The sequence below is a fragment of the Hypomesus nipponensis genome, chromosome 18, assembly GCF_054491055.1.
Source record: "Hypomesus nipponensis isolate SF chromosome 18, ASM5449105v1, whole genome shotgun sequence".
Classification (NCBI taxonomy): domain Eukaryota; kingdom Metazoa; phylum Chordata; class Actinopteri; order Osmeriformes; family Osmeridae; genus Hypomesus; species Hypomesus nipponensis.
The window spans coordinates 4,723,415-4,738,459 of NC_140378.1; the positions used below are offsets into that span (position 1 = coordinate 4,723,415).

General features: G+C 46.0%; 1 protein-coding gene across 1 annotated transcript; it reads right to left on the reverse strand.

The window, feature by feature from the left end:
* Positions 1-1,394: 1,394 nt before the first annotated feature.
* On the reverse strand, positions 1,395-10,977 carry atp6ap1lb (ATPase H+ transporting accessory protein 1 like b). The gene is made up of 7 exons (XM_084680966.1): positions 10,868-10,977; positions 4,315-4,352; positions 4,034-4,113; positions 2,964-3,205; positions 2,518-2,568; positions 1,873-2,116; positions 1,395-1,631 (listed from the first exon to the last, which is right to left on the reverse strand). Exons 1-7 carry the CDS (start codon positions 10,975-10,977, stop codon positions 1,395-1,397), a joined length of 1,002 nt encoding a protein of 333 aa, XP_084537092.1.
* Between the last annotated feature and the right edge of the window lie 4,068 nt (positions 10,978-15,045).

A 15,045-nucleotide genomic window follows, 5' to 3' on the forward strand; every position in this document is an offset into this window, starting at 1 on the left:
AATGTAACATGGTACTACTGTAAAAAAAAAACGAATGCATCATCAACATTTCCACCAATCCTATGTTTAGTAATTGTGCGATATCTAAAGATAGTAAACGACTATGATCATATATAGACCTTTAGTATCTACAGTGATGTATATCCTTCTGGTTATGAGGATTAGAATAGACGTCCTGTACCTAATAGTTAAAGTTTTCGATTACACTGTTTATAAAAAAAATGTAAATGATGTTTTTGTTCTATACACTGCGGTAACACGTACTCCTTACCCATCACCCCAGCCTGGTACCATGCTGTATGGCTACTCGTTTAGCTTCAGTTTGGCAGTCAAAAAAACCATCAAAGTGGTTGGCAGATCCATCACCTTCGATGTCCATCCACTCCAGTCAATCCAGACATCTGCATCCTTTCCTTCACCCTCTCAGAAGGGTAGTCTTGTGCAGCATAGTTCCATTCATTCAGCTGAGAGTTAGTGTTGTGCTAACCAGTGTTGTGCTACCATAATCAGTAGACCCCCTGGTCTGGACAGTCCTTTAAAGGCCATTTCACAGTCCGGCCGTGGGTGCAGTATGTAGGGCGAGGTGGGAGAACCAAAAGGCTCTGGAAGCACAGTAGCAGATACTATTCCCCCCAGCCAGGTGTCAGAACCCAGGGTGTTTCCCCCCCAAAAAGCATTTTTATGCCATGACTCGTCAAACGTTTGTGTGTAATTCCAGACGTATCTTTTGAGTAGAAACGTCCCACTTCCTCATCTCTCAATAGTCACACGGATAAGACTTGCCTCCGGAAATCAACTTGAGATAGCATGTAGCATGTAAGGCTTTTTCAGCTACGCAATCTGCTCATATGGATGATTTTGCTCTTGTGGAGGAAAGTACACTATGGTAAACCTGATTATGTAAGGTCAATATGTGACGAAGGTTGGTGGGATTAAGCCTGTGATGCAACACACTGGTTGGGGTGAACATCTGTAGACACTATAGTCCTTCAGGGCCCCTGACATTGACCTTAGACCCCAAGGGTTCCTCTGAGAGAGAACGAGAGCAAGAGAGAGGGTGTAAAATCCAGTGGCCTTTAACAGAAGCGGAAAGTCACGTGCTTTGATGCATGTTGACAGAAGTATGAAATAAGGATCCAAGCACAGTTTCGATGGTGCAAACAAATAAGACATTTATGGGTTGTTGTTTTGTTTTCTCTCGATATGTTGATCTTCTATGGAGGCAAACTGTAATTCCTGCTAAACATGAAGCACGATAAGGCGTTCTGAAACTGCAGGATGCATCTCTCCACTCTCACCCATGTGCACTCTCTCTCTCTCTCCCCTCGTCCTCTTCTCCTCTCCCTCCTCTCCCTCCTCGCCCCTTGCCCTCTCTCACGTCCTCCCACCTTAGCTCAGAGGCTGTTCTTGTCCGGCAACTCGGCCTCCGGGCTCCGGGGGAAGTAGACCGTGGCTTTGTGTTCCTCGTAGCGGTCGATGTGTTTGAGGTGCACCACCATGTGTAGGGCGTAGGCCAGGACCAGCAGCAGGATCAGGGAGGTCACCAGGCCCATGAGGATGGCTGGCGTCAGGAAAGTGGCGCAGTCGGTGGCCGAGGCGAACTTGTCGGACTGCACGTTGAAGGCCTGGATCTGCGGCGGGGAGGAGAGAGGTAAAGAGGAAGTGACAGGGGTAAGTCGAGGGGGGGCTAGGTACATTCTTATTTCCATGTATAGATGGAAAAGAAGTAGGTGGACAGACAGATAGACAAACGGACAAGAAGACCTCCTACCCAACCACCACCCAACCAAACAGACAAACAAACAAACAAACACACACACACACCCAGACAGTACTGTTAGACAAGCAACCACAACCACCATCCTCTCCTACCTGGAAGTCGGTGAATGTGATGTGCCAGTTTGCGGACGTGTCGCCGTGCGAGCTGGGCATCAGCAGGGTGTCGTACTTGTGCAGGCTGCTGACGTGCTGGCAGTGGTAGGACGAGGTGGCGGGGGCATACACTTCGCTGGCGTTGAACGTGGCCTCCTGGGTCCAGTTGTAATGGATGTGGACGCTGTCGAGGGTGAACCAGTTCTGACCCGCCGACTCGTAGAAGGTGTTGGACATCTGGAGTCTGCGTCGGAGGACAGGCTTATTCATGATTCATGTCTGCTGAACGTCACCATCTAGGGAATGTTTCCCAACTGGTGATCCTGTTCAGAGGATCATTACTTTGTACTATAGCATGAACTTCTTTCATGAGGACTTGATCACTATATTTGAATATATATACTACATACATTATATTGAGCATATTGTATATTGTGTATTATTGTGGATAGTACTGTTCCATTGTGTTTTTAATGCTATGTTACGAGAAACTGACGTTCAAAGATTGTCTACACATACAGTATTTCATCTGGCTAAGTAAAACAATTATAAAGTTCAAAGAAGCAGATGTAAAACTGTGAGATAAGACCAAGATTTTGACGGGGAGAGCCATGAAGAGAGTAAGGAGGGAGGAAAAACAAGTACCGGATGACGAGCCCCCGTAGGTCCTCCACATCTCCAAACCTCAGGGAGAGCCTGTTTGCCAAAACAAACAACCATCAGAGTTTGCCTGCCGAGTAACAAACGCGCCTCACATTCTGTTCTGAGAAGAATTCACCAAAGTGCTGTTTAAGCAGCCAGTTACAATCACAAAATATGGTCCCAGTTCAGTTCCTGTTGCACCTAATTTGCCCTGTCCCACAAGCTGCAATGACACCAAAGGACCCGTCCAACTAACCCTCCCCAATTACTGTCATCTATAATTTTGGTTCAGTTCTGCAACATCACAGGAGTCTACTTTTCTGCTTTCATCGTCAAGCCTGGTTCCAATGAAAAGTAACTCAAATCCATTTCTATGGGGTGAGTTTGATTTGACTGTGTCCCTTTTTTGCGTGCCCCTCGGTCTGGTAGAGAAGAGAACGGTGCCTTACGTTGCCTTTTCCTTGGTGCAGATGGAGCCCTTGGTGTCTACAGGGGCGCCGGGCCCGAAGGTCTTCTCCGTCAGGTCCACGAAGGTGTGGTTCTTGTAGCGAATGGCCAGCCGCTTGGCCTTAAACAGGATGCAGGTGTTGCCATTGTAGACCACGCTCAGGGGGGAGTAGGGCCCGGAGCTGAGGGACTGGAGGAGCTTCCGCTTGCTCAGGTCCTGGCCTTGGTGATGCCATCCGTAAGGCTGGAAGGACATGCGGGCGGTGGGGGTTAGGGAGGGAAGGAGGGACCCAAATGTGGAAGGAGGACCAGAGGTGGAGGGATACAGTGGAAGAGAGAGGGCCAGGGAGGGCCCGGAGAAGGGGGGGATTGAGAAAAAGAGACATGGGTTACCCAAAGAAAAATTGCCTCTTTGCGACTTTCTGTCGGAGCACAGTCAGAACTCCTCAGCGATAGGTAGAGAGTATTGCTTTACACATATATTGTCCTCTAGAGGGAGCTGTTGTACTAACTATGAGGCCATGACTGTGATGCCCCTCAAAGAGCTGAAGCATCGCTGGCTGGTTACAGCCTCACATTCTTAGATGACCAGCTCACAGGCTTTGTGCCTGTGATCCAACAAACACTTCCAGTGTCACAAACAGGAAAGGAAACACTATAGCATTGGCAGAGATGTGACATTAGAATGTGAGACATTTTTGTTGAACAAGGGACCACAAGCTGTGCTGTGTGTTGTCGAGTGTGAAAGGAGGAAGAGAGAATGGTGGAAAGGAGGAAAAGAGAATAGTGGAAAGGAGGAAGAGAAAGAGACATAGAGGAGGTAGTACAGGGAGGGAGGGAGGGAGGGAGGGAGAGGGGGTACAGGGAGGGAGGGAGGGAGGGAGGGAGGGAGGGAGGGAGGGAGGGAGGGAGGGAGGGAGGGAGGGAGGGAGGGAGGGAGGGAGGGAGGGAGGGAGGGAGGGAGGGAGGGAGGGAGGGAGGGAGGGAGGGAGGGAGGGAGGGAGGGAGGGAGGGAGGGTACAGGGAAGGAGGGTACAGGGAAGGAGGGAGAGGGGTACAGGGCGGTTTCTACCTGTAGTATTCTCCTCAGTGGGTTTTCCTCTTCAGGGGACAAAACAACTTCTTCACTTTCCAAACCCAGTCCATCTGGATCTGAAACACACATGAATCCTGGTTTTAAACAACATTTCCTAAGCAAGAACAGTGCCAAGATGTTACAGTGTAGCAATTAAAGACGTGTATATGGATGTGGACATGCAGGGGCTGCTACCCCAGCTGTTGTACAGTATTAGCATTAACATGACAGTTTTGATTAAATCAGGTCTCTTGTCACTTTAAAGTGTTGTGACTTACTTGTTCTGATTCTCACTGACTGATGAGGGACTTCTGAGCTGTAGAAACAAGAGCAAACATGTCGAAGGGTTAGGTTAGATTAGATTAGACTTTATTTGTCATTGTGCAGTAAAACCAAACAGTGAAACCTACTCGTGCAGCCTCTAAAACAACACTCACTTTCATATACACTCTCACACAATAAATACAAAAAGAAAAATATTAAGAACATTATCCAGGCATCCAATATTGAGTCCCATTGCACAGAATCCCGATTTAGAAAGTACAACTGTGTTGGCTGGGGGACGATGATTGTTCATTCTTATACAAGCCATCTTGGACAGTAGCATTCCCACCATGTTTCCCACTGCACACATCCATTCATCCAGACTGTGTTTGTGTCCACCCCAACTGAGACGCTGCTGTTTGCCTCATATCAGCATGTTAGCAATGCAAAGGCATGGGAGTTTGCTCGAATTGCTCTGAAGCACTAAACATGCACTGTCCTCCCAAACCACATGTCCCTCACTGCTGCTATTGATATCAGTATGTACAAATGCAAGTGCCTCCAAAGCTCATGTTTTGATTCAGATGCTGTGGACTCAATACAGTCCTACCAGGATGTCTGATTGACATTCACAAAGGACAGATATCCATTAGCTTTCCTTATGTTAACGAGTTGGTCAGTCTGGGCCGAGTTGGTCACGAGTTGGTCAGTCAGGGCCCTGGCCCTGGCCCTGGCCCTGGCCCTGGCCCTGGCCCTGGCCCTGGCCCTGGCCCTGGCCCTGGCCCTGGCCCTGGCCCTGGCCCTGGCCCTGGCCCTGGCCCTGGCCCTGGCCCTGGCCCTGGCCCTTGGAAGGCCGGTGTGGGCCTCATGACTTCCGGACCCCTGGTGTCTAATTCTAGACAGATCCCTTTAACTGTGTAATCAGACATAATGCCGTGGCAATGGACTTACCATGAGACTACGCACACACACACACACATTCACTTACACATACACACAGTATAAGTATGCGTATGACTTGGACTGAAACCTGACTTCCGTGGCCTGAATTTGAACCCGTTATTGGCCATGTCATGGTCGGCTTCCGTAGCAGTGTTTTGTTTCTGGTGGTTTAAATAGGCGCCAATGCTGCACCGCAATAGGCTTCAGAAATACTCTAACCTGACAAGTGTAATTGGACTCAACTGGAACACTGGTTGTGTGGGTGTGGGAAGTAATGCTAATCCCACATAACCTTGTTAAGGTTACCAGCAAACAACTGACCAGCAAACAACTAGCAATACTAATGATGTTCCATGGACATTTTGCGGACAACAATGGCACATGTTTTGGGATATTATTTTAAAGGTAGTCATTTGGGGAAACTTGCAGGTCTTAAAGTTATTCAGGAACTTCACAGCAACACATAAAACCACTGTGTGTCTCACAGGAAGCCTCAGTAGCAGTTAGCCTCAGCTGGCAAAAATGTTCGCAAGTCACTATCTCTGCAAGAACAAGTAAAATCTCAATTTTTTGGGATCAAATCAAGTCTCAGTCCTTTGTTCATGTCTTTGGTCTCCAATCCTGTCTCCAGTACCATAGTCTTTAATGTTATATTTTACCTCAGTGTTATTAAGTTAAAAATACCTGTGGTATTGCATTGGCAGATTGCAGAAGAAGTTATGAAATCAGTAAGTTAATTCAGTCCAAATTATTCCATTCATTGTTTCAGGACAGGGTTAAAGACAGAAAAGATGTTCAGGGGCTGTCACGATTGTGTTGCAGTACAGTAACAAATTAACATGCGTACTTCAAATGGGTTTCATCTGACATATCCAAGTCCAAGTCATGAAGGAAGTCAATTGATCATGAGTCTGAGACGAGTCTCAATTACTTTTTTCCACTTAGACTCTCCATCTGTCAGTTTGCTATCAACTGCCACTGAATTTTACTGTATTTTACAAGCATTCTATTGTCAGAGAGGCAGTTGGTGGTAGACAAGGGTTGTTGCTATGAGGGACCAAGCAAGGTGTTGCCAGCGTTTCCTAAGCCAGCCTGTCTGGGGCGGTTATCTCTGGTAGACACCTGGGTCATTCTAAGTAAACCAGTGCCAGGCCACCTGTTTAAAGATTAGGATTAGGAAGTCACACTTGAAGAAAGAGAAGCTAAAGTATTGACAGGGATTAGACATCACTGTAAGGTCATGAATTACAGGATAGTTGAAGTTGAGATAGGGGCTGTCATTACTGGAATTGATTAATTACTTGTTAAACAATTGGCCTGAGCATGTCCTTTCTGCTTTATGTGACCTTTGTCTTTTGTCCCTTTAATCCAGTTTTATTCCGTCAGAAATCAGGAAGCAACAGTCCAAGCAAGGTCAGATTCCCATTGGGCGATCCGATGTGGCCCCGTTGCCACGAACCCCAAACTTTAAGCAAAATTACAAACAAAAGTGTCACTCTTTCTAATGGGCTTGGGGTGTTCCCCTGGCACATGCTGGATGTCTTTTTCAGAAACGTAAAATAATGATAAAAGACAAATAAAATCAACTGTATAAGTTTAGAACATTATTGCAATGTAAATTGTACACATTACTAAGTAAAGTCAAAATGCATATTAAAAAGACTATTTGTACTATCAGACTCTAAGTCTAAGAGAAAAAAAATGTTGTGTACTGATAGAACTTTCAATTGATCAGTCTCTTCTAGCTAGATTGTTACAATACGTGAACCTCCGTTTGTAGTTGTACCTGGACCAAAAAGGTCCTTCAAAGTTGCACATGCAAAACTTTGCAGTAGTAGACTTTCCAGTGTCGTTTCCTCACGCTCTGGAGGGCCACTAAAATGGTGCTCCCGAAAAACAGCTTTCTGACATTACCGTAACCAGCTTTGGAGAGTATAAACTCATACAATGAGCATGAATAAAATCTGGTGGTGCTATCATGTCTACTTACATCACCCACACTAGACTCAAACTTGAGGAGGCCGTGCTGACCCCTTTTGACCCAGTCATGCCGACTCTCTCTGTGATAACTGCATCATGGAGGGAAACTTCCGGTAATTCATTCTTGCCCGCTCAATGGCTTTGATTCTGACTTAGGACCAGGTCACTGGAATGACGCTGGCAAATAAGCTGCTGTGTCCTCACTTTAAATCAAATTACAAGTACTGGGTAAATCCTCCCAAACCAGAGGACGGCCAGACACTTTGATGACCGTGAGATAATCTGGGTTAGGGTTAGGGTTAGTATGACCAAGTGATACCACGGATGATGTGATGTGAACTTTGAGTGAGACCGCTAACAAGAGTGTGTGTGTACAGCATGCACGTGTGTGTGTGTGTGCGTTCTCAGAGTCTGGCAGCTGGCAGTAATGGGTAAGAAGGCAGCTTGGCACGTATGACTTATCACCTGCACCTGTCCCTCCGCCCAGACACCAAACATGAAATTAACTGACGTATAACAACACAGACCTTCAATAAAACTCGACGTCCGAACGGCATGTTTGATTTACAAGCCTTATGCATATTTATGAATGCAAGTCCCTAAACATCCGACCACTACAACAGTGATTGACACCAAATACAATATGTTAAATTAGCCCAGCGTCGTTAACTAAGTGAACCTGTGGCATGTTTTAAGGAATGTGAAATGCATTGACAGTTTATGACTCATAAATACTGTGGAACGTGGGAGGCTGGGGAAGGAATAGGGTAGAACCCCGTTGGTTGGTTGGGCAATCCGTGCATCCAAAACAAGGTTTGTAACCAGCCAAGCATACTTCTACAGCTTAAATACTTACATACAAACCATGGATGCATGCCAAACCTAAACCGTATACGTAGATAAATGTAGGTCCACTATCGTAATACCTCATCATCAAAAATGCTGTTTGTACATAATCTTAAAGCATTGTCAATTCTCACAATGAATCTTCAACCCCTAGGCTCCTCCAAAACTTTGTCGCAACATCCGAAATAAACTGAAACTGCAACGCAACGGACAATACCACAACACACCTACATGCCCAACCCGAGACCTCAGCTGGCTGGGATAAGCTAGAGAAAAATGCCTTGTATCTTTGTGCGTGTGTGTGCGCATGTGAGTGTGTGTGCATGCTAACTAAGCCCAGCCGTTTGTTCCTGTGCCAGTTTAGCGAGGTCAGCAACCCGGGGCTGCTGCAACCCTGTCATTGGCTCAGCCTGTCACACGGTGCCTCGGTGCTGAACAGCCCTTTATATCATCACAGCCATGCCCGAGCCACTCCCTGGCTCACCTCTCTCTCTCTCTCTCTCTCTCTCTCTCTCTCTCTCTCTCTCTCTCTCTCTCTCTCTGTCTCTCTGTCTCACTGTCTCTCTCTCTCTGTCTCTCTCTCTCGCTCACGCACAGAGGCGCACACACAGAGATGTACAGGAGACACACACACAGGGAAACAAAACAAAGAAACTCGCACACCAACTTGATTGGGAAAACACACACACACCCACGCACCACAGTGGCACAGGACACGAACACAACAATGTACAAGCAATCTCCTAAACAGAGCCGCGTTCACACACACACACACATACTCTCGTCCCTACGTGCATGCAGTATATGGCACACACACACACAGCGCAGTGCTCTGCTGTGCACCACTAAGCAAGGTGTGATGCACACCAAACTGTAAACAAGCCTTCTCTGCCTCATTCTGCTTGATCTTACACAGGGACACACCCTCTCCAGATTCTCTCCCTCAAATCCGAGGTAGACACAGGAAACCGAAATCCTTATCTATGCCAAGATGTCTTATTCTTTGTGCGTGTGTGCGTCCAATAATAGAGTCGATCAGTTCTCTGATTAAGTCTAAAGTGTTTACCGAGAGGTAAACATGGGCTTTAATGCCCGAGGCGTGACTCCAGGTTAACCTTAGAGGTGTTAAAACCTCTCAGGGATCTCCGTCTGCCTCATTCACGCGCTCCTCCATCTGCTTCCCTGCGTTCATAGAAGATTTTAGTCACTCTGTATATGACACACAGTCATGTCTCTTTCTCATGGTATGGTCATGTTGAATAAACATCCTACCACAACTCTACATCACAAACCTACATCAGTCACTGTGGCTGTGGCCACCATCCCACAGCGCCAGTCTAATGACTGTAGCCAAGCTAGCTCTATGCCTCTTCCTGACTGTGAGGCAACCATTTGACCTTTTCTTGGGTGTACTACCCCAGGAAGGGAGACATCAGAAATGAGAGCCCGTTCTTTGTAAAGGCATTTTCATCTTGCTGAGTTGGAGTTGTTGGACTGTTTATTGCATAAACGTGACAGCAAATGCATTTGGACAGTGAGTCGATGTGACCATTTGAGATGTCTTCTGCTCTTCTTGACCAAGTGTGAATTGTGAGAAAGCAAAGGCAGGCCACATATCTGTCCACGGACTAGGGAATTGAATTGTGATCAAAAGTACTAAAAATAGAAAAACTGAAGAAAACCCATTGTATATCATCAGAAATCTCAGCCCTAGAATTCCTGAATGAACTTTTTAGCTTTGTGTACATACACAGACGCCTCCACAAGCATCTCCAAGGCATGCGTGCATAGAACATGTCGGAATGTAGAGTGTTACTGAATGGTAGGCTGGAGTGTCTGTCATGTTGTTTTGTTTTATAACTATCAGCAACATCCCACACAATGAACACAAGAATATTCTAGGTACTTTTCTAAGTACGTTTTGCAGTCCAACTGAAATGAATTGAATCAACTGCTTCAAGTTAGCACTGTAATGCCCTTGGTCAATCAAAATCCACAGTTTGAGTGATACATCTTGCACGCACTTTCCATCTCCAGACAAACTCTGTCTCTCTCCTCTGTGCCATCGCTGGGCTGATGTACCTGGTTTGCCAGCTGAATATTTCATTTCGATTTGACCTGCAGGATCGCATGTGCATGATGCAGCCCAGGGCTGGCTAGAATTCCCTCCCCTCTCTCCGACTGCATCAATAAACAAAACCCCGAAAGACAATCGGCATTGCCTGGCCTCCTCTCCTCCTCTCTCCTCCTCTCCTCCTCTCCTCCTCTCTCCTCCTCTCCTCCTCTCTCCTCCTCTCCTCCTCTCTCCTCTCTCCTCCTCTCCTCCTCTCTCCTCCTCTTTCCTCCTCTCCTCACAGTCCCATCCTTGTTTACCTGCTCCCAGACTGCGAGGTTCGGTCCCTCTCTCGCAGGCCCATTGTCCTGGCCTTATTTACCTCTTTCCTGTCAGACCGACACCACTGTACAGCAACAACAGCCCCAAAATCGATGACCAATATCTGACACATGCCACCTTAGGGGACAAATCTAGACCCCGTCCAGCTGTAAACAAAATCCCCAGCAAAGACAGGTGAAGCCTCAGATGATGTCCGCACATATCGCGATGAATACAAATGGGAAGAGAGGGATCGAGAGAGAGAAAGAGAAAGAGAAAGAGAGAGAAAGAAAGAGAGAAAAGACCCTCATGACACATCAGCATCTCTGCTTGCCTCTCGCCCCCCCCCCCCCACCACCATCTCCCCCCCCCCACCACCACCACCACCACACACGCATAGACATTCACACAATGGGACGCACTACCTTCTATCGAGGATGTCAGGCACTTGATCGAAGGAGAGCGCTGGCTGGCTGAGTGCAGACAGCAGGGTGAGGGACAGGAGGAGGAGGAGGAGGAATGCGTGTGCAGCCATCGAGACAATGCAGGAGAGACTGCCTCTGCTGAACTCCGCTTCATAATCTGCTCCCCCAGCGTTGTCTGTGCACCTCTCTCCCTCTCTCGCCCTCTCCCTTTCTCCCTCCGCTGTCACCGCGACTGGCAGCGGCCGCAGCCAATGGCCGCGCGGCAGAGTGGATCAGCGTGCGTCACAAAGCCCCCCCCCCCCCTGCCGGCTCCTCTCCTCCTCTCCCCTCCCTTCTCTGTCATCCTCCTTCTCTCGCTCTGCCTGCACACCCACATCCACCCCCTGCACACTCTCTCTCTCTCTCTTTCATGAGCACATAGCTGCAGGCAAACACTAAGTATAGACAGCGGCTTATTCTCTTTCACCGCGTGTCTCATTATACCTACCCCATGTTAACAACCCACACACACACAACCCATGTGCACGCACGCCTACACACACATGCACACATGCGCTCGCTGGAAATCACCTGAAAGACGTCAAGGTCAGATTGTGTAGGACAGGATGTTGCCATTATTAAAAGCGTTGGCAAAAAAAAAAAAAAAAAGAGATGGAAAAAAAAAGAAGAAGTGGCAATTACTGCATGACCTAGATCCGCACTGTGCGGCCACAACAGCGGAATTAATGTACATGATGTGTGTGGGGTTGTGAATAGTGCAGGGCCCAGGGCAGTGGACATTGACCATTGGGGCTGAAAATATGGATCCCAGAAACAGCTGAACTGCTATTGAACTGCTGCTGCTGCTATGGGATGTGTCGGTGGTTGCAGCGACCCACAGCCATGACAGGTTCTCCTGTTTCACAGCATCTCAGTCGGTGACGGGGCGTCAGGATCCTGCTCAGATGTTCCTCTGGAGCGGTGCTCTGCCCTGCTCAGTCTGACCTGGTTTGAGGAAGAAGTGTTAACACGTCCCCAGTGGAACGACTTTCGGGGGATGTGTTTATACCAGATTTGGTCAAGGTGTCACATTGAAAGACGTCTTAAATCATAGCTCACAAAAAATCTTAAAACACTGATTTCGTGGTAATTACAGTAAATATATGTGTGGAAAGAAGTTCATCAAGGCTCAAGGTACATTTTATGCAGTGGGACATTAATGTGTTAATTGTATATTTGGTTACTCTTAACCCCTCTTAGTAATTTGCTGACCTTCTCAGATTAAAAGCTTCCTGCTCCAGACACAGACTGTGTGAGTGTGTGTGAGTGTGTGAGTGTGTGTGTGTGTGTGTGAGTGTGTGAGTGTGTGTGAGTGTATGAGTGTGTATGAGCAAGTATGTGTGTGTGTACATGAGTAAGTATTCATGTTTGCGCGTAGGTGCTTGTGCTGAGATGCAAAGGGACACTGGAGCAAGTGAAGTGATATGACAGGTCAGGTCAAGGGGGACTTCAAGGGGTATTTGTGGTAGTTAAGACAAAAACACTTCAATGATGACCATCAAAATCAGTTTGGAATCTTCGGAAGGTTCCAGACTTCCCCAGTTAACCCCGCGTGCCACGTACATGTGTGTACAGTGTGTGTAAAAACAGTATGTGTGTGTATACGAATCAGATCAACACAAAACACACACACACACACGCACGCAGATTCTGCAGGATAGGAGAGGTCAGTCATGTCTTTGAGGAGCTAACAGGAGGAGACTAACGCCTGTGTCAGACCTCCCCGTGCCCCCCCTGGCCTGTCACTTCAGCAGGCCCCCACGTCAGTCCCAACAGCCACCCTTCTGCTGAGAAAGACATCGACGTACAAAGATCTGTATTTACTTCTTACACAGGGGAAATGACGGGCCAGCAACTTTGGGAGCTGTCGATGAGTCATTTTATTGTGGTGCGTTGAACACCTAGAACTGGTGTGAACTTTCCTTTCATCTCCTTGCTTTTAAAGGGGCAGATTAACCGGAGTGATTCTATGCATCTCTGACTCAGAGATTATGAAACAGATCAAACACAAAAACACAGGAATCTATTTATAAGCATGATCTCATCTCTAACTGTCTCTCTAATCCAGTTTTTTATGGCCTGTTATGGAACATACAGTGTGATGTCATCATTTGGACACAGATTCATGTCATGAATACAGACGTAAGTTACAACCTACAGAACAGCCTCTAACATTGCTATCTGATTTAGAACCCTTGGTGTAGACTCCTGGATGGTACATTGCTGTGTGTGTGTGTGTTCATGGGGCCTACTCAGTTTAAATACTGTCCACCGATGCCATTAAATAGCTTTTTAGCAGTGAAGCAGGCAAAAGCAGTGTTTAAAGGGGAGGTTCTGCCGTGTTTGTTGTCAGTACTTTCACCGTTGGGAACCAGTGATGCACCATGAATCCTGGTGGAAGGGCTTGTGGGAAACCTCAACACATGAAATGAACACAGGGACATCACAGAGAAGTTAGATGTGTGTGTGAAGTTTTTAATACGCTGGATGAGCAAATATCTCTATTCATTTAACCGAAAAGTGTAGCTACAGTACACACATACACTTTAAAGACACATTCAGCCCCATCTCTACCAGAAACATAATGTAGGCTGTAATGTCATTAATGACTCACAGAGACATTTTGTAGATTTGCTATGTGAGCCTACATATATGCTCCACAATATAGCTTACTACCAAATACTGTACTACCTGCCTAAGCCAAAAAAGTTGTTGGCCAAAATTGTTGGTTGGTAGCCTTCTTGCATTGAGGTTGAATCTCTTTGAGTTGTGCTTCAGAGAAAATAGGGGGTCTGATCAGCTGGACTTCAAAAAGTCTTTAAAAAAATAAATCACTTTGAAGCCATTTTTTCAAATCAAAGGAATCTATAGGCCTAGGTCTACCTTTCATTGAATTAAGCGATGTAGCAAGATAACTAGTTCGCCTAAATAATTTTGCTTGATAAAAATGCTAGCTTATCAAACCAACTAGGGTTAAGAAATGGAAGGGAGTGTAACTTTTTTTATATCACAGCCTTTTAAAATGACGTGAAAAAAATACAAACTAAAACATTTTAGCACCAGTGACTTCACATTTAGCTGCTGGACTGATAGGCTAATCGTTTGATGCCATAGCAATCTCAGTGACTAAACTAGCAGTACCTCTGTAAATAAAGAAAATTTGAATGCTAAACATGATAATGAATGTGCGACTTCAAAGCTGTGACGCGGATGTGCGTTCCTTGCCAGTGGCATGTTATGGGCGAAAGAACAAAGAAACAAGGCATCATTTTTGTTTTATGTTTTATTGGTCTGTTTGTCTCTTAGTATGTCATGTTACATAGATGCATCATCCACACTACAAGTCATAGTATCCCTTACTCTGCCGGTCTCGCTTTCCACACACACCAATCAATCAACATGTCGTCATCTCACACATGCACCAGACCTGTAGATAAAGCAAACCAGAGGACCAGAGGATGTCATCACCAACTACAATGCTAATCCAGCTGAAAGCTTGATAATGTACTTGTCCTAAACGCAACTGAGATGCGACCAATACTGTACATTACATGTCACACATCAATCCTTCTGCTTGTATGGTGCATAACCATCAAATGAATACAAAAGGTTCTTAAAAAAATGTTTACTTGTCTACTCCCACAATCCTATAGTCATAAAAAAAACATTGCACTGAAATTACCTAAGATATGTCACAAAAAGTGAGTTTGGTAGATTTTGCCTATAGTATATATCTCCCTAATGCATTCTCATCAAAATATCTCTAGCTATTATATAAAACTAGCTATTTTATTAAATATACAACAATCTCCAGTTTAGCACACTATGTCCTATAATACTCACTAGTCTGATCAGAGTATTTAGTAAAGATTACTGTCAGTGGTTGCCAACAAGTGATATGTACCAGAAATAATTACATAAACACTGAAAAAGTGATATGCCACCAAACAGTAGGTATACAGCTACAACCAATGAGCACAATGCTTAACAGTATCCCCCATGTATCTGTATCCTAACTCTCAAAGATACAGTAGGCAAACCGTAGCAGGTTGGGCTGCTAATTGTACATACTGTATTTACTGTACTATCGGCAGCAACACAGATTTGCAATAGATTTTTCAACACAGTTATTTGTTCTG